At 39.9% G+C, this 25,823-nt stretch overlaps 1 protein-coding gene across 4 annotated transcripts in view; it reads right to left on the reverse strand.

Moving 5' to 3' along the window:
• The window catches only part of PTBP1 (polypyrimidine tract binding protein 1), a 31,769-nt gene extending 6,683 nt beyond the window's left edge, over nt 1–25,086 (reverse strand). Inside the window, exons 1-10 of one of the 4 annotated variants that reach the window (XM_036749925.1) lie at nt 24,955–25,077; nt 20,650–20,680; nt 9,105–9,180; nt 7,774–7,946; nt 6,203–6,349; nt 4,649–4,819; nt 3,928–4,038; nt 3,649–3,823; nt 2,798–2,875; nt 1,492–1,640 (exon numbers count right to left, since the gene is read on the reverse strand). In XM_036749925.1, coding sequence (XP_036605820.1) covers nt 1,492–1,640; nt 2,798–2,875; nt 3,649–3,823; nt 3,928–4,038; nt 4,649–4,819; nt 6,203–6,349; nt 7,774–7,946; nt 9,105–9,180; nt 20,650–20,680; nt 24,955–24,962 — 1,119 coding nt within the window. In that variant the 5' untranslated portion in view covers nt 24,963–25,077. Of the gene's footprint in view, nt 1–1,491; nt 1,641–2,797; nt 2,876–3,648; nt 3,824–3,927; nt 4,039–4,648; nt 4,820–6,202; nt 6,350–7,773; nt 7,947–9,104; nt 9,181–20,649; nt 20,681–24,954 lie in introns of all 4 variants that reach the window. The other 3 variants (XM_036749952.1, XM_036750001.1, XM_036750029.1) reach the window with 3 other exon arrangements.
• Between the last annotated feature and the right edge of the window lie 737 nt (nt 25,087–25,823).

A 25,823-nucleotide genomic window follows, 5' to 3' on the forward strand; every position in this document is an offset into this window, starting at 1 on the left:
CTGATAACCCAAGTTTGAGTTATAGGGAAGAGGGGCAGAGGGAAGAAAGGGCTAACTAGCCCCCTTTCTGATACTTTCATCTTAACTTAATTTTTCCAGTTGAGTTCCCACCTACATCATTAAACTCACTCCACAAAAACATTGTCTCTTACTAACTGGTTACGAAGATAAGTTTCTAAAAACATCGATTACACAAGCGATGAATGACAAGGTTCGAGTCTGTTAGTTTACAGCTTCTCTACAAGTATCTGTCTTTCTAGCTCAAAGATAAGCTGGATGGATAGTAAAAAAACTCAAATGTAAAAAGGCATGACATAGTCAATGGTTCCTCTTACTAAAAAGTAGAGGCTCGAATCTTCTATTAGCAGATAGCAGATTGGACTCATGTTTAACCCAATCTAGCACTGAAGCAATTAACAGACCAGGAAAAACGAATTTCAGTCATTTATTACTAAGGAATCCTGGCCCTCTTCTAAATACTCCATATCTAGTGTGTGCATAAAGCCATGAGGATCATGATCCCAGATGGAAAGGGATCAATTAGAAATGGGGGAAGGGAGAAGTCAAGGAAGGAAGATGTGTTCTTCAAGAGCAATTGCCCTATCTCATGCCTTATGGAAAAGTGTCAGAGAAATGAAAAGAGTGGCCTGAAACATTGATTAAATGTTAATTCCATCAAGAGTTAAATATTTTGAGCATTACCCTCTCATCCAAGCCCTTTGAGACAATATATTAATCTGACTAAAAATTAATACATTTGCTTTCATATGCAGTCTATATACTTTCAACTATCACCAATTCCAGGTCTCTTCCCCTAGTGCTAATGGAAATTTAATACTTTCAATTCAAAAAAGTTTTATTTGGACAGAAAGTCACCAAATAATAAAGTTTGGTTAGACTGCATCCTTTGGTTTAATCTCAATTTTGCCTTCACTGAAAAATAAAAAATATTTCAACTCTGAATAAAATTATAGAATTGAAAATGTCAATTTCAAGGTGTTAGGGGAAGAATAAGAAAACTTCAAGCAATCTTGGGAAAGGAAAATAAATGTGAGCAAATGGCCAGAAGGGAAAAACATGGCAGGAGTACACAAAAGCCAAGCTGGCAAGGTTTAAAGACATTTACAGAGAGTAGAGGGCAGAACAGACTCTCTTCATACTTCAATGTTACTTTAAAAAAAAGTCTTGTAATGAAAAAGAAGTTTCACTAAGAGGACTCAACCATCACCAGTTGGAAAATTAAAGAGGCTAAGGGTCAGGGTTCCCTTCTTTGGAATCATGAAAATGAATGATCCAGGATTGTGATTATTACCCCATTTCTAAGGAAATTACTGCTCAGCTGAGCAGGACCAACCCTACTTGCTTTTCTAGTTTGGCTGCTTCCTTAAAGGCAATGAGATTTAAGATAAGGTGAAACATTCTCTGAAAGTTTCCAGAAAGTGAAAGTTAAGAGCTGACTGGAATAAAAGGGGATAACAAAGCTCCACTAACCTCTGGGTTCAAGTTGCTAACCAGCAAGACAGAATTCCCTGCCCCTGTGAGGCCAGGAATAGCAATTCGCCCGGCGGCAGCCGCAGCAGCAGCTGCTGATGGAATCGCCAGTGGAGCAAGGGCTCCATGAACATTTGGAACGGAGAGTCCTGGAAATTAAAGAGAAGGAACCAATATAAAACCAGTACATAGTCTATAGTTCCCTGGCTGCAGCTGAGGGAAGAAATTTAAGTCTTCCCAGTGCCATGCAAATGATAATGGTTAAAAGCCCGTTTTCCTATAAAAAACTCTAATACTAAGGCTGTTAAGTAATTTCCATTATTTAAAAACTCAATGATTCTTACTTTTTGATTTTAGACACAACCTTACTAGCTTCAGAATTTTTAATTTCTACATGCGATCAAACATAGCACAAAGCTTTGGGTCCATGAGTGCAAAACAGAAGGAAAAAAAAAAAACAATTACAAGCAGCGTGTCTGTAACCATACTGACCAACTGCATGCTGAGTACGCCATTCTTCCATGCATATAATCAAATACATTAACACAGATTATGCAATTGGCCCTCTGGGGGCAAAATGAGTCAATTAGTCTTGGTCCTCTGTCATGTAAGTAAAACAATCTTCCACTCTTATGGGCAACAGCATGGATAAACCACCCAAAGGGCACCAGAATGATTTCCAAAGACGAATGGGAGAAAGCATAAGGAATTGCCACACGGAAACAGGCTACTTGAATGAAAATGTCTTTAGGTGTGCCCATTGTCATCATGCTTCTTAATCTCATGTATGCTGTTTGCTTACCAGGCCATTTATTCAATTTACTATGAATAAACTTCAACCATTCAGTTCAGGCCATCTCCCCTGGAAGCTTGAAAGGGAACCAGAACCACAGAAACTATCAAGTTAACTGGCGATGCGCGAGGAGGCTCTCGCCAACATGAGACTACAAGCATTAGCATCTTCAAGGCCCTCTATTCACTTACTGTCATCATTAAAAAGATCAAAGTTACCCTCCATGTATTTCACTATCACTTCAATTATTACCCTGGTGCTGCTAAGCAAGTCCTCCCAGGAAGTTGGCTTTCCCTCAGTTACCTGTGCACTCAGGACTGTTTAATTAGGAATAGTTCTAAATTGGTTTTTTTAACTGTCATAGGCATGGGTTTTTTTTAGTGTGGTGGTGGTGGTGTATGTGTATGTGTGTGTTGGGGGGGGAGGGGTTTCTTTTGTTTTTTATTTTGCTTTTACAGTGAAATGGGCATGCATAATCAAACTACGGGTGAGGATCACAAAATTCATGAATACCTGCAGCTTGAGGAATTGCAAAGGTGGGAGGGAAACCAGCTCCTGCGTATGGAGAGGCAGAGATTATACCAGGTGCACCTAGAAATAAACGAAATACTAATCATCGCACCCACAAACCTCCAGGAGAAAATGTCAGAATGAATCCCAAACAACAAGAGATTGTATTGAATATACACCATGCTTTGCTTTAAAGGGAGAGGCTCAAAATTTAAAAGCACCTTTTTATGTTCTCCATACGCTTTCCCCCCAGTGTATTTTTTTAAATAACCAGTGAGTCAAAATAAAATTTCTCTAGGATTCTTAATGGTACTAGAGCACACTAGACACAGCTAATTAGAAGGGGGCTATTATTGTACGCTCAAATGAGAGCAGGCATTTAAAAATCACTTGTCATATTTATAGGATATAAAGCCATCTATCTAGGCCCTTGTTTATTTCTTTGCTTTGTGTAAAAATGTTAAACATTCTTTCCCCCACTGATTCCTATGTAAATGTCAAAAAGTCAGGATGTCATAAAGCACAGAAGCTGTCCTTGCCTGGGCTCAAGGGTTCTTTAGGTGTTCATCTTCGGAAAACCCTATATTTTGGTGCCCAAACTAAAATGTGATGGTGGAATAAGCGTGGCGGGTTTTTCTGCTTTACTGCTTTAAGTGCTTCACAGGGCTTATTGTTGTATATATTAAACATTCCTTTCAGCTGTGCAGCAGGGAACTTTAGCCAGTGACAGATATGAGCAAGTTGTTTCTTACTAATACTTAGCACATAAACAGTATCAGCAGGTTGGCATTTCAGAACAGAATATGGCCACCAGGCTAGATCCAGAAGTTGCTAGGATGGGGAAGAGTCCTTACCAAAGGCTGCTGCCATAGTCTGGTCAAGAGAAGGCTGGCTGTCACCAGAAGGCAGATCTGGGCGGGTATAGTCTCTGCTTTTATCATTGTTGTATTTCACATTGAGGCTGGTGAGTTTAGAGAAGTCAATGCGCAATGTACAACAGGCATTGTAGATATTCTGCCCATCAAGAGACTGGAGAAAGAAGCCAGAGAGAGCAATAAGCAAGTCATATCATAAGGTCAAACTATTTCAAAGGAGGAGGGAAGAAGGCACTAAATAATAGTGGGTACACTTACCAACTTAGCATGCTGGGCACTCACTGGGTCAGAATATTGTAACAGAGCCTGGAACTGGTTGTTCTTGGTGAAGGTTATTATTTTCAGCACTGTGCCAAACTTAGAGAAAATCTGTAAAGAAAGTATACCGTGGCAAGTTATCCAACAGTTCAAAGGCTGACTCAGCATCTGCTATACAAATATAACCAATTATGACTTGCATTCAAACTTGAAAATCCTAACCTAATCTTTAATTCTTTAAAGAAAGGAGGTTGGCTTAAATAGCAGAATGAATGTTCTGGAATTTCAATAAAAGCCCTGTACAAAAATCTACAATCAAACTTTCACTATACTACACACCATTCCTTTAAATAATCATCTCTAGGGGTTCCTAACTTTGAACCGAGAAACATGTTTCATAAATGTAATAATATTGTTAGTTCCTTTGTAATCACGTTGTATTTTGGTCGTTTTATGAACATTCTTAGAAGGGCTCCATAAGTTGTACCATACTGAAAAATGGGTCCATAATGCCCTCCCCCTCCCGAAGATTCAAGAAAAATCTTCACTTTATGAATGATTATGAAAAGCCAGAGGGAATATGTCTTTATGCTAAGAGTCTTAAACAGGTAAAACACACCAGAAGCAGTGCCCCAAGGGCAAGCCTAGAATTCTAGGAACAGCGCTAACAAAACCTATGGTGTTTATCTCCAATATGTTGTTACCCATAGTTCAATCTCACCTGGTGAAGTACATCCAAAGTGACTGGGTAGAAGAGATTTTCTACGATGATCCTCAAAACTGGACTCTGACCAGCCACTGCCATTCCTGCATCAGCTGCTGCAGCAGAGGCAGAGAGGGCCAAATTTCCTGACTGAACAGAGTTTACAGCTTGAAGTGCTGCCTGGGCACGCTGTGGAAGACATTCCCATCTGGTTAGTACTTTCCTTGTACTATGTCCAAAACCTACAGGGTATTCATACTATTTCATCATGTGTAGCCAATTCTTCATTTGCATACTGCTACTACAATCACTACCACAAGCTGAACAACACAGCTCCTACTTCTTGACAGGCAGTCCTCAGGGACAAATGGCAACACTTCCTAATGCTGTAATTTCAAGCCAAAAGTAGCAAACTTATCTTATATGCCATCAAACATAAGATACACAGTGCACCAAAACTTTCCCATAATCACTTGTAATTTTCAGTGTTTTCCTTGGGTTCACCCGAGGCTATGAGTTTATGACATATGACATATGACAGCCTTAACATGGTAGACCCATAGGACAGTCAGTCATTGTTATTATACAGAAGTTTCACACTGTCTTTCAGTATTCCTGTCAGAGGCACAGGGAGATACAAGGAGAAAACTGCAGAATTTCCAATACAATTGTATTGACTAGTATGACATTCTAATGTACACATAGAAGTCAATTCAAAAAAAAAATCAAAGCAAAGTAAATATCTGATGGTCAAAAACTACATGAGATTACTAAATCAAATGTAGCTTTTCCCTGAGCTTTCCTATTTCTAATAAAATATTCTTCCCTCCCCAATCAACATCAATCATCTTGGCATTTTTAACCGGCAAGCCAGAGACTGTATTGGAACCTGGAACAAGAATCCATCCTCCTCTTGCTCATTCCCAATACTTCAAACTCAAGAGCAAAAGCTTCCTTATCCCCATCTAGATTCATTCCTTCCCCTGATACCTATATTAAGGCCCCAGGATAATCTCCCTGTCCTCTATATTGTTCCACAATACATCAAAGCATTTCCAACAAATTTCCAAAGCAAATCACAACTATATACCTTCTCTAAACTCTTTTGCACAGCTTCAAGGTATTCCATGATCTGGTCCTATCCAACCTATTCAGCCGTCTTTGCTAAGTGCAAACATCCCTTTGTCTTCCTATCTGCTTTTTTCATTGCCATGCTCCTGGTTCTTATGAGTTAATGAGACTGACTACCTTTGATCATTCGTACTTGCTTTCACCATCTAAATCTACCTACCTTATCCTTCCAAGGCCCAACTCAAACTCAAATCCTCTTTTAAGAAGCCAGAGCCCAAAAGCTCTCTCAGAAACCTTATGCTGGTAAAATCATTTTTATTATATAACTGCTTTGATTTGCTTTTAGTCTATTAATCCTGGAGTTTTGGGGAGGGAACACTGATCCTTCTCTTGTGTGCGGGAAACACATGTTCCCAAGAATACCTAGTAAGAGACCAGGACATGTAGATGGGGTGGGGGAGAAGTGATTGAGACTTAACAGTAATGAGAATTAATACTCACTGCTTGGTTTGGAGAGTTGTCTGTTTTGAGCTCCTTGTGGTTTGAGAACTGAATGTAGATAGGCTGGCTTCGGAGGACAGGAGTCACTGTGGTATAGTAACTTACCATAGTGTTCGATGCCTCTTCTGTGTTCATTTCAAGGAAAGCCTAAAAGTCAAGGATCCTTCCGTGAGTTGGCATAAACTAAATCAAGTACACTGGGAATGGGAGGAAAGAGGGGGAAATGTTCTCTTGTAGACAGATAACCTCGTCAACTCCTGAGGCCCAGAAGTGATCAGATTTGCTCAAGGTGGTAAAAAGTATTTTAACAGATGGCCTATGAGTAAAGACTCAATTCTCAGATCTCAAAGCCAAGAGAATGTGATTATTTAACACTGGAAAAAAAACCAGTCATAAAAATTCATTTGTTTTTACTGGCTACTGGACAAATCTCACCTTCATAAAACCCATGGGCAGTCATTCTACCAATGGACTCATGAGCCCACCACACAGGTAACCTGGTGGTCCCAAATAAGTAAAGTCAGAAGGGCCTAAACTGGAAAAGCCTATAGTCTCTAGAGAGAACCACAAGTGGTTTATCTTCCTTAGTTAGCACTGCCAAGATTATTTCCACACCAGGATGAAGCACGATGGTAGGACTTATGAAAACTTCCCCATTTGCTAAACTTTAAAGCAAATAGAAAGGAAGCAAAAAAACAAAAAAACCACCAAAACCCAGAATGTGAGTGGCTCATAGTTTGAAATGTTACCTAGTAGATAAGAATAAAAAGCTAATCTGATGTTCATAATCAAAATCTACTCAGGACTCAAACTGGTCTTATTCATGCCCCTTCCTATCAAAAAAGCTGGAAAAGTAATTTTCCTGGGATTAAATCTACTTCCCATATTTGAGATTCTATCACCAAGCAGAGCTGCACACTGAGAAAGAAAAGGGTATGTGCTATCTGAAAATAATTGGAGTCAAGAGGAGTTAAGTTAGAATCTACTACTTACTACCTGACCTTGTTTTTTGTTATACTTCCATATCTAGGTCTGTTTCTTCATCCATAAAATGTGATGGGGTGAGGTCTAACAGTTCTTAAATATTCCATGCCTTTCTCAACAATGAAAAACACACAGAAGGTAAAAATTGGAAAAATGGATGTAGTTTTAATAGTTTGCATCTGTTTAAAAATTGACTTTACCGTGTTCACATTCTCATTTGATCCTAATTTTAGATGTGAAGCTATTATCACCACTACATTTAAGGCAAAGAAACTGAAGCCTAGTAAAAGTAATAGGGTATAGATTTGAAAGTCAGGAGCAGAGCCAGGAACAAGAGATCTGAAGTTGAAATGGCTTGTTTGAGGAAAGAATATCACCTCCCTTCACATATGCCCTTATGCAGATAAAGGTAACATCAGAAGTGCTGTTAGGCCCACTAAACACCATAATGAGTTGACTGTAAGCCAGATATACACAACTTTTGGTGAGATTTTAAATTGATTTGGTCAATTTTCTAAGCCTTAAGTCTAAGGTTAATCAGCATAATTACATTCCAAATATACTTAACATAACAGAAGCATCAATACCTGGTTTTTGCCTTTCAGCATTAGAAGATTGGTGACCTTGCCAAATGGTAATCCCAGGGAAATAACCTCAGCTTCTGTGACGTCACCTGGGAGCTTTCTCACATGGATTACTCTGGAAGGGACTCCTGTGCTTCTGTTATCACCTTTGAATTTCTTGCTGTCATTTCCATTAGCTGAAAAGAAATGTTTTTATAGCCCTGAATATTAAGTGAACTGCACTACAATTAAGACCAACTATCAGTTCACATGAAGTTTTGTAAAAAGCTGTTTTATTATCGGCCCATTCTAGACTAGGACTCAAATACCAAAAGCTTTCAGCACAATGTTAATTTAAGACTATAGAATATTTTGTTTCTTGTTTCTCATAAACCCTTCAGAACATTATGCAACCTCTTCATATCTGGAGCACTCATATAAATCATTCCCCACAAGACTTGACTTGAATAAATCCTGAGGTGACCTATTCTCAAAAAAAATTCAATGGACAATTTCTAACCACCCCCCCCACCTGCCCCGCAGGTATCCCAGAAAGCACGCCGTTTAGACGGAAAAACTTCCAGTGTTCAGATTTGCAACATACTAGTTTTCCTTTCTTTTATTGTGTTTTCTTTAAAAACTGAAAAACTCTGACTCCAATAGTCAAACCAAACTCCAAACTGTTTGTTACCTATTTAAGAAAACCCAAAGATGCTTAGAATCTATAAAGTACCATTTACTCACATGTAAGGAAAAGAAATCTTTTAGTACAAGAACTTTTCTAAAAAATTTCCTAAAGTACAAGAATCAGGAAACGTCTTAAGAGTCAGTGTTCCATAAAAATCACAGCCTTTCCTTGTTTCTTTCATGCTTCAAGGTTCAAAGGTCAAACTACAGAAAACTAGCAGCACAATTCCTAAATCAGCTCAGACCACATTGGACCAGCTGAAACTGACTAGATACAGGTTATGCCATCTGCTTTAGTGAAATAAGTCCAAACCATGAATTTCAAGAAAAGAAAAAAGTGATTTATCAAGGACAATATTCATTAATTCCCATGTTCATGATTATATGTTTCTATAGAGTAATTCCTTTAGCTTTCCTAAGTTCCTTAGATCAACTGTGGGCTCTCAGCAAACTGATATTTGCACACTCCAAATTCAGTTCCCAAGGTAAGAGTATGAGCTAAGAAAAAATGAAAGTAGCCTTATTAAGGTAGGTCTTATTTACTAGAAAGATTCCCAGCAAACCAATTAGAATGATGAGTGAAGAAGAAACAAATAGGCTACTGAAACCCTTCTCCATATCTGAATATCTGGCCATAGGTTTCCAAACACTTTGGCTAGCAATTTTACCTGCAGAAGCAGAGTTGCTGCTCATGATAAAGGGTCCGTTAGTAACACAAGTAGAGAAAAGCTCGTCAGATCCCCGCTGGAAGAAAAAAGGAAAAGGGTGAGTTGTATTTACTAAATTTAAATATAAGTACTTTGAGAACAGAACAATTCTGAAATCAGATGTATAGGACCAAGAGATAACAGGTATAGTAATTATTGTAGTGCTAGCTTAAACCTTGCAAGTAGACTTCAATGGACTGCAAAACCTGTGTTCAATGTTATCTGAAATGTAGACTAGCCACAAGGAATAGTAGGATGCAGGTTCCCTGACAGGAAGTTTAGCCAGAAAGACTTGACAATCCCAAAAGACAATTAAATTAAATAAAATGTTTTCACTAAAGTCCTGATATAAGGTAGACTATTTCTTTGGAGGTTAAAGTAAGCATGACAGTGGGTAACATTTGAGGTCCCTCTCCCTGATTTACAAGATGATGTGATTAGCTAGAAATTACTAGGAAGTCGATAGATGGATGTGACCAGAGGGTGGCCTGGGAAGAAAGCAGATGGACACTAAAATTCACTTTAAGTACCCAAGTTCTTTCTGTCAGTTTCTGAAGTCAGCTATATTTGGGGTCCACACCACAGAAGTTCCTAATAATCCTAACTCCTACCACTGGAATTTCTTTAAAATTCTGTCCTTTAATATGAAGTAGCATACAATGAGGCTCCAAACCACAGTGCAAAAAGTATTTGTCCACTTATGACCAATGCTCTGCTAAAAATTTTAGCTGTCTTGAATTACCACATAAGCTAGACTGCAGCGATCCAATGAGTGACAAAGAACTCCTTGTGAATAGGAAGCTGGCTACCTCCATTTCCATAGCCTGCAATGCAGCCAACAGGAAGATGCCCTATTTTCCAGCAGCTCCAATGGAAACTATACCCTCTGCTTTGTCACACTTTCAGAGATTACTCGAAACACTATCTCTTTTATCAAGTACTATCCAGTGACAAGTGGGGTAACTGTATCACTTCAAAATACAAGTGCTATTTATTCAGCCATTCCAGCGTCTAGGATACAAACTAGGTCAAAAAAAAAAAGAAAGAAAAAAACCAAGTTCATAACTGTCTACAGAGAAACTGAGTCCCCACCTCCAAATGTGTGGAAAAGATAAAAAATACAACTTATTTCTTTTTCACTAATTCAATTTCAACGAAAAAAGGCTGAGGTTGAGGCAATGAGCAGAAAGCATCTACTAATAGAAGATCAGTACAGAAACCCAAAAAGAGCAAAGAAATATTCCACTCTCTCCCTGAATTGGAGAGAAAATACTAGAATGATTATCATTTCACAAATCACACTGAAACTAAACTAAAGCACCTGTTTACTTTGAAGGCTACTCAGATTTTGTTGGGGGGGAGAAAGAGTTAAGCTAAAAGATATCTTTTATATCTAAAAAATATGTTATAAACATATTTCCTGCAAAATTTTAAATTGCGTAGAACAAGGCACACACATGCACTCCAATTTACTTCTTCCATAGCTGAACTATTGTATTAAAGGTACCGCTATTTAGAAAAGCAAGATCACTTAAGCCTACCAGATAACTGTACTGATAATTTTTCAGAAAGCCCCCAATCCACTCCATTACTAGCATTATCTTGGTGGACACATGAAACATTATCACTCAGCAATTACAAATTACAGGATATCTTCTGTATGACATATCAAATGGAATTTTTTAAAAAGGGAGAAATGAAGATAAGCACATGTGAGTGGTTAATGTAGCTAAGACAAATTAGCTTAATTTCCCTTAAGAGAGCTTCAAAAGTTGATATTTTTACTGCCAGTTTAAAAGCTGTCCATATTTTTACGAAACAAAGCAGATGAGGTACTAAATTTACAAAAACAGCTCCCATTGTGCACTAACATCCTAGCCAAACCAAAAGCATGGTCAACAATTTAGAAGTTGGGGCAGCTGGGTGTTGCAGTGAGTAGAGTACCAGCCCTGGAGTCAGGAGGACCTGAGTTCAAATCAGGCCTGAGACACTTGATAGACTTACTAGCTGTGTGACCTTGGGAGTCACTTACCCCTAATTGCCCCGCCTTCCCCCTTCAAAAATTAAAGGAAAAAAAAACAATTTAGAAGTCAAGGACTATCCATGGTGCTTGCTTTTCTCAGCCAATGGCAGAATGAAACATAGCATAAGCAGAATCCATGTGACAACTTCGTATCTCCCTTCAATATCCTTCCCCATCCAATTTTACTGTCATTTTACTTACACAGCCCTACTTGTACTCTGAACTAATTTAATGGTCTAAGGTCTGTTACCTACTATTTCACCAACAGCAAAACCCAAAGCCTTACCAGGGTCCTAATTATCAAATTCATAAACCTTTACAAGTGAAATTTTATCCCAAATAAAGGAAACAAAAGAAGCCTTTAAAAAAATTTTTAAAAGCTCTCCTCAAAAATCACAAAGGTGAAAACAGGAGAAATGTCAACCAACTTTAACCAAGATGACTGGTTGAAAATATGTTATTTTTATTAAATTATTATTATTATTAAATATTTTAAATGCAGGAAAACCTTTAGCAATTTTTACTGTCAACACAGCTGTCAATTGTCTCATTACCTTTGGCTAGAACTGATTTTTGCCATGAGACCCCCAGAAGCAGAGAACTTTTCCATAGTTTTAGGCAGGCATCCTTAGACAAGGATCAATAATGAAATTCAATCATATCAACAAGCCACCGAACAGGTCCTTCAAATGCTAGTGAAGGCCATGTAGGCCAGGGACCCTGGAGGTTTTCCAATAAATGCCACTTTCCCAGAATTGCCTCTCAGAAAAATCCTGGTCTGTACCAACTATGTACCTCCAGACTTTCAAGATTAGGATGAGATCCTGGATTTAAAGAAAAGGCAGAGAAATCTAGTCCAACTGTCTCACTTCATAGTTGAAGAAACTGTCCAAGGTGACAATGATACTAACAGGGGTTAGAATTTGAACACAAATCTTTGACTCCAAATCTACTTTTTTCCACTGTACCCAACTGTCTCCAGAGAAAACAGCTTTTTTTCTTTTTTAAATGGGTCATCTAAGGTAAATTTCAAGAGAAATGTATTCAGGATCAGATTTCCAAGGGACCTTAAAGTTATCTACTACAATCCCCTTATTTCAAAGATAAGGAAAATGAGACTGGAATGGTTAAGTGATTTTTTTTGAAGGTCTCCTGCAGGAGGAAATAATCAGCCATTTCACTTTGTGTCTCCAAATCTACTATTTTCCACACCACCACCACCACCAAAGCACTATGCAACTAAAAAGGTACCACTGGCCACAGGGACATGTATATATTTTTAAAAATCAGATCTTTACACCTTTACATCATGTTAAAATGAAGATCGAATCTGTCTGTGTCTTCTGTAGAATTCCTCTTCCTCTCTGGCCCTACTTCCAACTAGGAATGTTTTTGAAGTGAGAAGAAAGCTGTGATCTGCAGAAATTTATATTAGACGTTGCTTCAATAAAATTACTTCATTCCTAAGTCACCAAATGCTATCAAAAAAGTGAAAGAGGAACTAGTATAACTAAGTCTTAGCTGTTCTATGTTATGGAGCTCATTCTAGTAGGGATATTAAAAGCACAGGAGACATTAGCTTTCATTTATGGTAAAAATAAATCCGAGCAACTTGCCCCTACACTTCTGACAGGTGATAAACACTATTTAACAGCAAAATTGAATTGATAGATTATCTAGTTCAGAATAACACAGAATAGAAGAAATCTGCTGAGCTAGGAACTTTTTTTGAAGGGCACTTTTTCTATCCTAGGAATTTCAGGGTTGCTCCCACAGAATTTATTATCAAGCTAATCTTCAATTAGCTAACCTTCTGTTCCTTCAAATTTACTATCAGCTGAAGAAATGACTAAATAATCTATATGTCACACTAATACTCTCAGTCCTGCGAGGGAAGGAACTATGCATTATTCATCTTTATATCACACACATTACCCCCATTTAGAACATATGAGGCAGGAATTCAAAGAACTGTTGAATGAAATCAATATTAATTCAATAGGGCTAGTAAGCCAAGGACAAAAGAACTTCACAGCTTAATTAGAAAATTGATATTTGACATTTTTAATCTCAACATTAAAAAAAGGCACTTTATTCCTTCCTATTTAAGTCCACGTATGACTGCTCCTGAACCAAAAAATGTCAGAATTAGGTTAAATGCTGATGGATGTACAATGCATAATGGATGAGAGGACCTGGGTTTCAACCTAACCTCTAAAGATTCTATGTACCTTGGCTAAATCACTTTTCTCTTCGGACCTCAGTTTCCTCATTTACTGAAAAAAAAATAGGGGGGCATTTAGGGAAGTGACAGCTTAGCTTTTTCCAAAGCTAAGGTTGAGGATTCTACAAGTGGTACTAATATACAATTTGCTAAATCCTGTCTACAAGCCAAAGAACTTATGTATGCTAACTACCCCTCACCATAACAAGAGCATCAAATCTAAGATCAAGTGCTCATACAGTATTCTAAAATCAACAGACTATTCCCAACTCCTGCAGGTATCTAAGAAACATAAAGTAAACTAGGATGTAGCCTATCCCTAGAAAAACAAAAGATTTATGTAGCATTTTCCCCATATCTATTTGCTGCCCATTGCTAGATGTCCTAAGTGTAGAGCTCAAATTCAAATCCTGATCTCTCCCAATTCAAGTCCTGCAGACCTTTTCTATCCAGTATGCCAGAAGCATAAGCTTCTTAGGAGAATTCTCATTAAAAAGGCAAAGATCAGACCTGTACCCCCAAGCAGAGTCACATGAAAAAAACAAAATTACTATATTTGGTCAATGATAGCTATCACTGGTCTGTTATTTCTCGTGCCCCGCCCCGCCCCCAGCTAAGGGAAGTAGTGGTAGTAAAAGCAGCTATGATTCTAAGTAAGCCCTGTGTTAAGAGCTCTACAAACACTATCTCATTTGACCCTTACAACAACCCTAAGAGGTAATGCTATTATTATTCTCATTTTACAGATGAGAAAGCTGAGGCAGATAAAAGTTAAGTGACTTGCCCAGGATCACACATCTATTAAAGTGTTTAAGGCACAGTAGAACTCAGGTCTTCTTAATTCCTGGATCAAAGACTATCCACTGCACCAGCTAGCTGATTTACAGGGACTTTCCTGGTTATACACCAAACCTATGACAGGTCAACTGCTTTTTTTTTAATAACTGCCAGATTTGTTACTCGCAAAGAAGCATTGGGGGGGGGAGGGTGTGAACAAATACTCACATAGTACAAGATGAGGAACATGCAAGAAAGAATAAAATATATTTTCCTTTTTGGTTTTTTCCCCTCAACTCTGGCTTAGAAACTTGTGACAAAGAACATTTTAATCTTCACTATAGAATGAGACCTAGAAATGTTTTGCCTTTCCAGGAAAAGATCAGTCATGGATTCTATAGACCCTAGTGCTCCCTTGTCATAAAATGAAAACTGAAAAGACCAGCTTCAGCACTTGGAACTTCTGTCAACCCAAAACCTGACTAAATCTGTTTCTCATCCCCTTACTAATTCTAAAACACTGAATACAATAAGAACGAGTAAGGTGTGGTGACCTTCAACTGCCAAAAAAATTCTGCAGCCTAAAAGTGAAGTAATGCAGTTCTTCCTGCTTTGTACACTACACTACACACCCAAGCCTACAGCCAGGAGCATAGAGAATCAAGTGCCATTTTAAACTCTTCAGGATTAATGATTTAACTGGCATGTAACTCTCACCTCACTTTTCCTTGGGCACAACAGGATACAAAAATTCTTTTGAATTTAAACTTCCTTTAAAAAGCAGTCAGTCCATGTGTCCCCCAAAAGACCAGATATAATATACAGTGTACAAGACAAGTACGGGCCTCTTCTCACAAAACATTGGTAAACAAATGTGATACTAGCTTTCTTTCTTTCCAGTTCAAAAAGATGTATGAAATTTCAAATAGCCAGCTGTGGTGAAGATAACTCTGGAAGCCAAGGTACAGCTTCACCAAGGGGCACCCTGAAGGAGAAACCTCTACTAGGAAACCCAGGATTACTGGTTTGAGCCAGTTGTTTTTTTCTCTGCCTGGACCTTAAAACTACTGCGGAAATATAGAGGAAGAATTGGATCTAGATGTCTAGTAAGTAACATTTTCAGCTCAAAAATTCTACAAACTTAGGAATCCTCTATCCAAAGCTTGTAATGAACTAATTTACAAACCCTATTTGTAAGATTGAAGTGAACATGCACATGTTTAAGAAAAAGCAGGGACTAACTTTTCAAGCTACTTGTAGTCACTTCCAGAGGTTTCAACATCTCCCCTTCCTCCCCAGAACAGGTTACTGCTTGTAAATCAAGCAATTAGCAAGTATCTGGAGAAGGGGGAGAGCTGTATTAAACATGTGGCATACATGTGTGATCATGTCAGCAACAGCAAGCTTTAAAAAGTTTCAGTCTTTGAACTACAGCAATAAGAGGGGAGATTGGGGAGGTGGAGGGGGGGGAGAAGAGAAGGGTTGGAATTTCCTCACAGCATTCTTGGCTAAGTGCCTTAAACCATAATTGCTGTTCCCATGGCAAAGATCCTGGCTCAATGACAAAAACATTTCTATGCAACTAGGCTACATCACACTCAGATGAAGTGCCTTGGTTGTTTTGGTGCTTTTAAAGGGCCATTTTCTGAAGTTCTAACCAAATTTAGTATATGGCACAGTAATACTACACTTTACAAGCATGTGATGACTATCATGTAAGAGTCCCTTAATTTGACAACTTTCATCCTACTGTAACAAAATTGAAATATATAATTTGTGGCTAGATGCTTTAGGCAAGGTTAAGCTTCTTTCTATCAACTACTATAAAAAATCAATACATTGAAATGTTAGCAACAAGGCTTACTAAGTAGCAAGAACCAATTTTCAGGTACATGTTTAAATAAAGGGGAGAACAAGAGTATACATGCAATGTAATTGCATTTCTATAAAGCTATACAGGATGGTATTTCTCCAAGTCACATTGGTGCAAATCTGTCTGACTGGTTTGATGAGAAATCTTTGCTAGAAAACCTGGGTCTCATCTTGCCTAAGCCAGAAGTGCAACCCGTACTCGTGGCTTTGTTGTCCCAGCCCTCCACTCCACTTAGGCAACCTGGCAGCATCCTGCTGCTGGAGGGGAAAAGGGGAGGGGAGTTTACCCTATTGGTGCCAGACAGTCCCAATTAGCTTAGGCCTGACTCCCAGAACTCCTGAGCTCAAACTATCCACCACCCTCAGCCTTTCTGGGAGCAGGGATTATAAACACTATTTTGAAAATAAGAAAAATTATCCTAAAATATCTGCCCTTTAAGCATATTTTTAAAATACCCCCCCCACAATGTTTATTCAAGAAACTTCAATCCTCCCAAAGGACAAGAATAATCCATCAATTAAGGGTAGCAAAGGTCAAATGATTTAGTTAGAACCTCCCTAACTAGACTAGAACCCCCAGGAGGGCACAAGGCCTTTTCAGTTAAAGATGTAGCTTCCAACGTCCTTTGCATAGAAGTCAATTGATTGAATGAGTAGAAAAGCTTCTACTTTCCCAATCAGCTAGCTGATTGTAATACTCATAGGTAGTGCTTAACGTATGACTCAAAGAGAAGCTCAGGTCTATCTGCAGAAATCTCTTCTTGGGCACCCTGGTCGCAATTTAACCTCAAATTTGAAAATATACTCACAGCCTTTATCTTGCTTCCTGCAACTATAACTCAGTATTCTAGCTCTCTGGGAGTCAATCAAAAACAAATGTACAGTAATTTTTCCACATGACAGTCCTTCAACTAATGTTTTCTCTTCCCCAAGCCAAGTATTTCCAGTTCCTTCACCTTAGTCTTAGCCCTTGTCACCCTCCAAATTGAGGATGTTATTTGTAACACACAGCGAAAATGAATCAACAGTTGAGCAGTATTATAATCTGCTTCTATGATCAATTAAGGCAGCCTAAAACTCAAATGGACTTTTTTTGTCTGACATGTCACACTGTTGATTCATAATAATCTTGCACTTTTTTTTTCAGGAAGTTTTATCATACCTCCTCTATACCACCCCCCCATCTGTATTTGAAACTGATTCCTAAAACCAAAGGACTTTACATTGGTCCCAATGACATTTCATCTCATGAAATTCAGCTTAATGTTCATCTGTTGAGCTTTTTCTGGCTGCAAAGTCATCATTCATACCCAGATTCACATCATCTGCAAATTGATAAGCTTTTTGCTTATACTGAAGTCCCAGATTATGCTGTTGAACAGAAACAGACCAAAGATGGCCCATGTGGCCTTCTCATAGAGAAGCCCTTCCAAATTGAAACTGATCCATTCTGGAACTTTTCAATCAGGTTACAACCCACAATTTTACCCACAAGAATATCATGGAACTGTCAAATAGGCTGCCAAAATCCAGGCATATTACAGCTAAGACTTTCTCTAGTAACCCTGTCAAAGCAACTAAGGTTGGTCTGGTAATTCATTCTTGTCATGCTGGCCCGTAAGTACTCACAGGTTCCCATTAAGGGTTAAAAAAAAAAAATCATACATTTAGCCTTTTGCCAGAAATAAGAAGTCAAGCAATGCAGGCTATACTGCCCTGCTTTAAGTCCTGTGAGACCTCCCCTAATCTTCCCAATTTTTCAAATATTTTCACATAGCAGCTCAACATTCAATGCAACCTCAGTAGTTATGAACAGTTCACCAAGATCCAGTGATTCATTTTAAAATTAGGTGCTCTTACATTTAAAGAGGAAAGCACCTTAGTTTGGTTGTTTAATATTTAAAATATTTCCAGAGTCTTCATGTTTAATTCCCAAAATAGAAGTAAAAGTACCTCCTATAGGCAGAGACAAGTAATGAACTACAGATCATAATGCTATGTATGTAATGGCAACATGCATTTCAAACACCATTTCGAACACCAGGTATTCATGTCTTAAGTGTCTGAGGTATTTCCCAGATTTACTACTCTAGCAACACAATGAACCACAGAAAGTTATCCACCTACGCAGACATACAGCACCCATCCCACCTCCCTCAACACACTTAGGACTTAGAATCCAAGTGTCCTGGTGTCCAGTAATTTTTCTTTTCACTATACCAGATACCTATGATTTATGCCTTAGGCCTTCCAACACCACCCCACATAGTCAGACCTTCTGTGGTTAATTGCTGATACCCTTTTTAATAATGTTATAGGCTTGTCCATATAAATACAATCTCTAAATCTGCTCCATCTCATATATACCTCAGGTCCAACCATACAGATAATTTTACCATGACTTTTAATAACATGCTTTTTTGTGATCCACAGTAGTTATTAATGTGGCACTACTGCCAACATTTATTTCCTGGCCAAATTCCATGAAAGTAAGGTTTAACATTTTTTTTTTTGCTACAATGTAACCTACTTAAATTTCCTTATTCACAAAACAACAACTTTCCACCCCCTCAAACCAATAAGACAACACAACTTTCCACAGTATTACATTTAACAAATGGGCTCAATTTATGATTTGCCAACTGTTATTCTGCAAGTTAGTAGAATTGAGACTTGGCCCTTCACAAAAACACTGGGAGGCCAGGTCACTATCTAGAGTTTAATCAAGGACAAAGCAGTAGCTAAATCCAAGTCCAAATAGCAGCCTAAAGACTACTCCAGGACTCCACCGAAGGTGTTTTAGTGGGCATAATTTACTTCTCCCACACTCAAAGGGAAGTTTGCATTTGCAAGTAAGCAGTAAGATTAATGTGCAACATGTAAACACCAGTAGTCTATGTTTTTTCAAAAGTTAGACTGCAATATTTAAGAAAAAAACTGAACATACATACTGCTGGACACCCGTAGAATGCTTTATCTGACCTCTCTGTAGAGCTTCCCAGACATCTTTTCAACTAAAGACCTAGAATAAGCTACTTCAACAATACCAGTACAAGTGGATAAATCACAAATGCATCAAACAGTTCAGTAAACTGCCAAATCATTTCCCCTATGAAATGCCCTAACAAATGCCCCATCAAAAGGAAATGAAAAACTTTCTGGAGCAGCTAGGTGGCGCAGTAAGTAGCCCTAGAGTAAGGAGGACCTGAGTTCAAATCCAGCCTCAGACACTTAACACACTAGCTGAGTGACCTTGGGCAAGTCACTTAACTCTAATTGACTTGCCTTCCCCCCTCAAATAAAAAAAATCTCCAACCATTCCCTTCTCTCTCAGGCTCACCAGAAGAGCTGAATTCAGTAAATATTAAGGTCCTACTAGGTGCCAAGTGCTGTGATGAGCACCAGGGAAAGGAAACCAAAAATATTCTCTGGAAGCTTATAGTCTACAAGGATTATGAGGCTAGATGAGTTTCTATGGTCATTTCTAAATATTTTTGACTGGACAAAATTTAGGAGATTAAGCTTTACTTTCATCTTTGTTACTTTTAAAGAATACCTTTAACTACTCTTCCTTAAGTTATAGGGTAAGAAGCAGAAATTCTAGATATGAAGCAAGAGGCAGCAGAAAACAGCATCCCAATTCTGTTTGGAAGTGGGCTCTAACGACATTCCACATTGGACAAGTGAAAATGATTATCTTTCATTCCAGCCAAATCATTAGAATATCCACAATTAAGGAGTTTCCCCTTGCTTTTAGCCTCTTTTGCTCAATCACAAGGAAAAGCTGGGAAGGGGCAGCAGTTTCTCTTTTACTACCTCTTTCCCACACACAAAACAAACAAAAAAAATTACTTAAAAACCTGAGCTTCAGAATAATCTAGTATACAAAGCTATTCTAGTGACCCAACCAGGAAAAAACTGAGACCCAGAAGTTATGACACTAAAGTCACACAACTAAGTGACAGACTGAATTATAAAAACCCTGGACCCCATTATTACTGAACCAGTGCTCTTTTTGCTCTATCGCACTAATACTAATGGCAGCATTTTTCAGATAAAAATCAAACAAGAATGAAATATAACAGGGTAAAGAGTTATTCATTTTTAAAGAGATTGCGATATTATAGTTTAAAATATTAAGTGTATATAGTGCTTACAGGTAAAGGAGTTTCCTGTCAGCACTTTGAATTTTAGGAAATGTTCTCCAGAGACTGGAGATGGCTAAAGGTTGCATTCACAGTTAAAAGAAAAAGGTAAGAATTAACTGGTATCACAGGAGTAAAGATACTACAACATACAGTTGAGGATTAAATTAAATGACATCTAGTTCAGCCAAAAAGAATAACATTCCAATATTTGATGCTGATTCAGTGCTCAGGTGACAGAATTATTGTTTGAAATTAAAAGATTCTGGCTTGAAAATTCCTTATTTCCTAGATTCAAATTGCTGAAGAGCAGAAACATTGCTTTAGGACTGGAAAATAAAACAAGAGATGTACCTAAACAGAGAGGTAGATAAGAGTGCTCAATCTTTTCAATTGAAGGCTAATACTAAACTAGATCAGATGCTAAGCAAGTGTAACAGAGAGAAAAGTGAGAAAAGTGCCTACCTTTGTACCAACTGTTATATCTGGGACAATGCTGTAGGAAAAAAAGAAAGAAAAGGATAAAAAGGTTAGATAGGTTTGCCACAATCATCAGCATAGTCACAGCAGTAAGGAAAAAAGCTAGTCAAAAGTGAACAGCTGTCTCCACAAGGAACAAAGAAGAACTTACACAAGAGCATAAAATGTATCACAGATGTTAGGTGGTGGGGAGACCCAAGAATCAAAACCTAAAGGAAATCTGTGAATACCCCACCTAATGCAGAACTTGCACCTTTCTTCTTCCGTAGGGGACAAAGCGAGAAAAGTACCCAAGTACAGTAGAGAAATATAACCAGATCCTTGTTGAAAGGAAGGGCAGGTAAAGTTCATAGTTACAATAATTCTACCAACCACCATTTGTTCTAAAAGTATTAAGTGTACAGACTTTATCCAAATTAAAACTGACTCAGCAATTCAACCAGGATGCTATCTAACCATTATATTCAAGACTTCTTCATGCCCTTCTCCACAAATTTTGTTAAGTCTGCATCATAGATGATTTAACATAAGATTTTAGTGAAAACTTTTTTTTAAAGAGCAATTGAGGCATGAAGGTTAAGTAACTTGCCAAAAAAAAAATCACAAAGGTGGTTGGTCTAGGGATTTCAACCAGGTGCCCTTAGCACTACCCTAATTAGCATACTGAGGCTCCAGGGAGCATAGACCAGCCACTTTATCAGTTCCCTAAAGCAGCATAAACTGGAGAGTGGGAGAAGGGAGCTATCTGGTCCAGTCACACACACATTCAATTCCATTGTACAGAAAAGAAAACAGGTCCATTATGTTGGTTTTAATTAATCAACATGCATTTATTATTGCTGTTGGGAATAGCCCTTAGAGTGTCTAACCCCTGGTACCTCCCTGACCAGTTGATGGCAAAGCTGGAAACAGAAATTTCTCTAAATAGCCAACAGATTTTCATTATACATAATAGTCATATCTCAAGACAGCCTGACCTTGCTGAATATCGCAGCCCAACAACTTCCTCCTTAAATTATTTTATGATTTTTTTCCAACTTAAAAGTTCATTAAAAATTACGTCTTCAAATTAAACCTTATTGTGTCCATTTCACCTGAGAAAACTATGAACAGATTTCGTGCCACAGATGTAGAAGAAACTCATTTGTGGCACTGTTTTTTTCCAACATTAAATGGAGGACGCTTTGCACTTTCCTCTCTAATAAAAAGGTTAAGGAAGGTTCTGCCATAGATGGCTCATTTTGTTTTCAAAAGAACTATTAATGGGGAGGTAGCTCTGGAAAAACCAAAGAAGTTTCCTGAATACTGGAAGTTATCAGAGCCATTTCTTTCTGCTTCCTGTTCCTCAGGAGGGCCTCAGACACAGGAAATGTCTTATATAAAGTAGCCTTTATAAAAAATATTCCAATTGTTTCAACAGGAAGAGATTTCAAACTCATCCTCCACCCCAACTGCTGTGTTTGAATTTATCCGTTAACAAACCACAGAATGTAGTACATGATGTCAAAAGATAAACTCAAGTTGATGCTTCATGTAATATCAGAATTACATTAAGTCACATTCATTTTCCTGTAACATGTACGCATTTAAAAAAATCTGAGGACCCTCCAAACACGTCCAGTTTTTCCATTTTCACAATGTCATCTTTAAAAAGTCTACCTATCCCAGACTCCAGTCAAAACAAAAGTGAAATTTCTCACTAAAGACTTACTGGACTTTTTCCACCCTGGAATACTCTCCAAGGAGAGCTTGCTATATCAAATTTCCCAAAATAGAGCACTTTCTGCATGGAAAAGTCTTAGATAAAAGATTATAAAAACAAATTCCAAAACTGGATATTATTGTCCATTAAGAGTGAGGTGTGTAACTTTCTTCAAGGATTCATATCCACAGCTAGTTCAAATTAGCAGACAAAATGAAAAAGCCTTTTGGTCTTTTTCTTCCAAATGATATAGAAAGGATTCATTTAAGTCAAATATCTCAATGTCACAGTTAACTTTTGTTACTAGTCAGACTACTAGTCTGGCTAAAGTGTAGCAAAACTTTAAGCAACTCAAACTGGCTGAGCTCCAGACCCACACAAGCTATCCTGTACAATGGCAGAAGGGCCAAAATACTTTCAGATTGCAAAGATAAACAGATAAGCTTTTTCAAAACTATTACCCACCCAAAATTTCTTTACACTGGGCAATGTATCTTTTTTTTAACTGACAATGCACTCAAAAGTCTAAAAGTTTACTTTTTAACTTTTAAAAAGAACGCAACATTTTTTTTTGTTTCCCACCACATAACTTCTCCGTAAATAAAATTTTAACCTTGGGACAATACTGAACCCTATTCAATTAGAAGTGAATTTGAAATACCACTCTCCCACAACTTAAGGGGGAGGGGGGAGGTATTGCTTTATTATCATTTGTTTTGTTAGGCTTATTCAAGTGTCTGCAAATACTACATTGGCTACATAAGCACCGGGATTCTTTACCTAGTTCCCGCTCAGGAGTAAAATGAGAATATTTTTCTTTCAAAGAGGTACAACGTGAGAAACAGCTTCTTAGACCTTGCAAAGTTCTGAGTTCATATAGTGATTCTATCCAGCTGCCTCTTTCCCTTCCCTCCTCCACCCCCCAAAAAATCTGTAAAAGCACCCTTGGGTAGTTTAAAAAAAAAAAAAGGCATCTCGACCGCGTGGTGTGTAAAGAGCCGTAGACTTAAGAGAGTAGTCTAGTCCAAGTTTTGCCACTAGGTAGCCACTACCTGAGTGACCTTAGGGAAGTCACTTAACGTCTCAGGGTTTCAGAATTCCTCCTCTATGAAAGGAAGTATGGAACTAGTTCACGAAATCCAATTCAGTGTCTAGGAAAGGGCTTTCTCCAGCTGTACCAGCTGACCTATCTAATCTTTGGGCAAGTTGCAGAATACAGAATAAGAAGCTAGGTTTACCTCTAAGAAACCTCGTGTTCTAGTCCACCCCCCCCCTTCAATTCACAGCTGAGGAAACTGAAGACTTAAGAGATTAGATCACTTGCCCAATTTTTGGCAGAAATGCGTGTCAAATCTCTTGCTAAATCTATAAAAAAGTGGAAATTAACTGCTCTTCATACCCTGGAAACCAAATGAAAATGTGAGTAAATTATACCGGGTCACAAAAGTGCCCCACACGAGATAAAACTGCTCGACTGAAGGCATTCCAACTAGAGCCATCCTATCTATTCTGAATTTTACTTAGTTTGAAAGCCGGATTATCCGGGTCAAAGGTAATGAAAGGGATAGGAAAGGCTTCCATCTTGGAAAAATTAAAAGCCTCTCACAGCCCTGGAGTCCGCAGACTCGTAAGGGGCGTTCCTGGGGGGTGGGGGGGTGGGTATGAGTACAGAGGCACAAAGACCCCGGGGCCTCCCCGGCTGCTCTCTGGCCAGACAACTTAGAGTAACTCACACCTCCCAGCCTCAGTTTCCTCCTGGGGGAAACAGCGAAGGCTAAGGGTGGGGAGGGGAATGAAGGCAGCCCCACCCCGGGGCTGTCGGCGGGCGGGTCCAGTCCTGGCCTCGAGGCCCAGCTTAAGATACGACCCGCCCGCCCCGCCCCGGTCCGTCTCCTTCCGGGCAGGGTGGGTCGCCCCCGGCCCCACCCGCCCCGGCCCGGGGGGCGGTGGGTAAGAGCCTCTACCCCGGAAAAGCACAAGCCGGGCGGATGGGGGTGGGGAGGGCCAGAGTCCAGGGGCGGGAAGACGGGAGGGGCCCTGAGCGCGGGAGGAGAGCGGGAAAGGCCGCGGAGAGACACGAGGAGGCAACTACCGCGTGGGGCCACGAAAAGGGGCGCCAAGAGCCCGCAACCGGAAGGGGGGGGGGGAAGGTGGCGCGCGCAAGGGGCTCTGAGAAATTAAAAAAAAAATCTTAAAAGAGGCTCAAAAGTGAGGGGGAAAGAAGAGCGTCTACAGGGAAGCTCGAGCTCGCGCCGGCCGCCACACCACGCACGCGCGTTCGGGCTCCCGAGGGGGGGAGGGGGAGCAGTTTGTTCCCCCCCTCCCCCCCAACCCTGAAACTCGCGAGGCGGCCCGCGCCCCTCGCACACAGATCCCCGCCTCACCATGGTTACAGCACCCGTCTCAAACTCCGAAGGCACCCGGGCAGCCTCGGGAGCGTGACTAGGAGCGGCCATGAGGAGCGAGCGGAGGCAGCCCCCGCGGCGCTGCCCGCGGGTCGGGAGGCTGAAGGCAGGGAGCGCCCAGCAAAAACCAAGACCACGGCAGCAGTGGACAGAAGTATTCTGGGGGGTGAAAATAGGGCTTACCCGTCCATGGCACACGAGGAGACCCGAAGGGAACGGAGTGGAGGCGCCGGAATAGCAGGAACCGACTCAACGGCTCCGTGTTATAGACTCACAAAATGGCGGAGACGCCCCGACCACGTCCCCCGCGCGCCCTGCCCATTGGCTCCGACTGAGGAGAGGGGGCGGGGCGAGGCTTGCAGTCACCCGCCAGGATGACCAATTCGTTGGTATGTCTCCTGGAGGGTGGGACCAAGAGAAAACAGAGAGAATTATTAGACCAGATGGCTGCCTGTCAATCTCCAAGGCGGAAACAGCCTGTAGGAACGAAAAAAAGGTCGACCCACGTGATCGTCCAGGAGCCACTGAACGGCCATCTTGAGTGTGGTTTTGTGGGTTAACGGTAGCCATCTTGAGAGTGGGTACGTGGCGGCTCAGAGAGCGGGAAGCGTGGTGCCCGTTAGGGCGGCCATCTTGTGTAGGGGCAGGAAGCTGAAAGTTCCCCATCTTGGTGTTAAGAAAGCAAGACCCAGCTCTCCAATCCGTGCGGCGGCCATATTATATGTGGCAAAGGACTACCCTGTGACCATCATCGTTGTGGGAAAGCAGCCCAAAAAGAAGTCTAGACTCCACCAACCCCCTCCTTTTACCACGTGTTAGAGAAACTGCAGGCCGGGCCTACAGTCTGGAGCCCACTGCTTTGTGAGACACAAGTGGAAAGTTGGCTGTGGAAAAGTTTTAAGCCAACTCGGGACACAGATGGGCAGTGGTGATGCCAGCAGTTACTAAGCCAAAGTCCGGGGGCAGGAGAGCCCAGGGAGGCCCTCAGAAAGAGCAAAGTTAGAGCAGTGAGGGCCCTTAGAACACAGGATGTGTGGGCTGGGAGGGCCCTT

Source organism: Trichosurus vulpecula, chromosome 1 (assembly GCF_011100635.1).
Source record: "Trichosurus vulpecula isolate mTriVul1 chromosome 1, mTriVul1.pri, whole genome shotgun sequence".
In the NCBI taxonomy this organism is placed as follows: Eukaryota; Metazoa; Chordata; class Mammalia; order Diprotodontia; family Phalangeridae; genus Trichosurus; species Trichosurus vulpecula.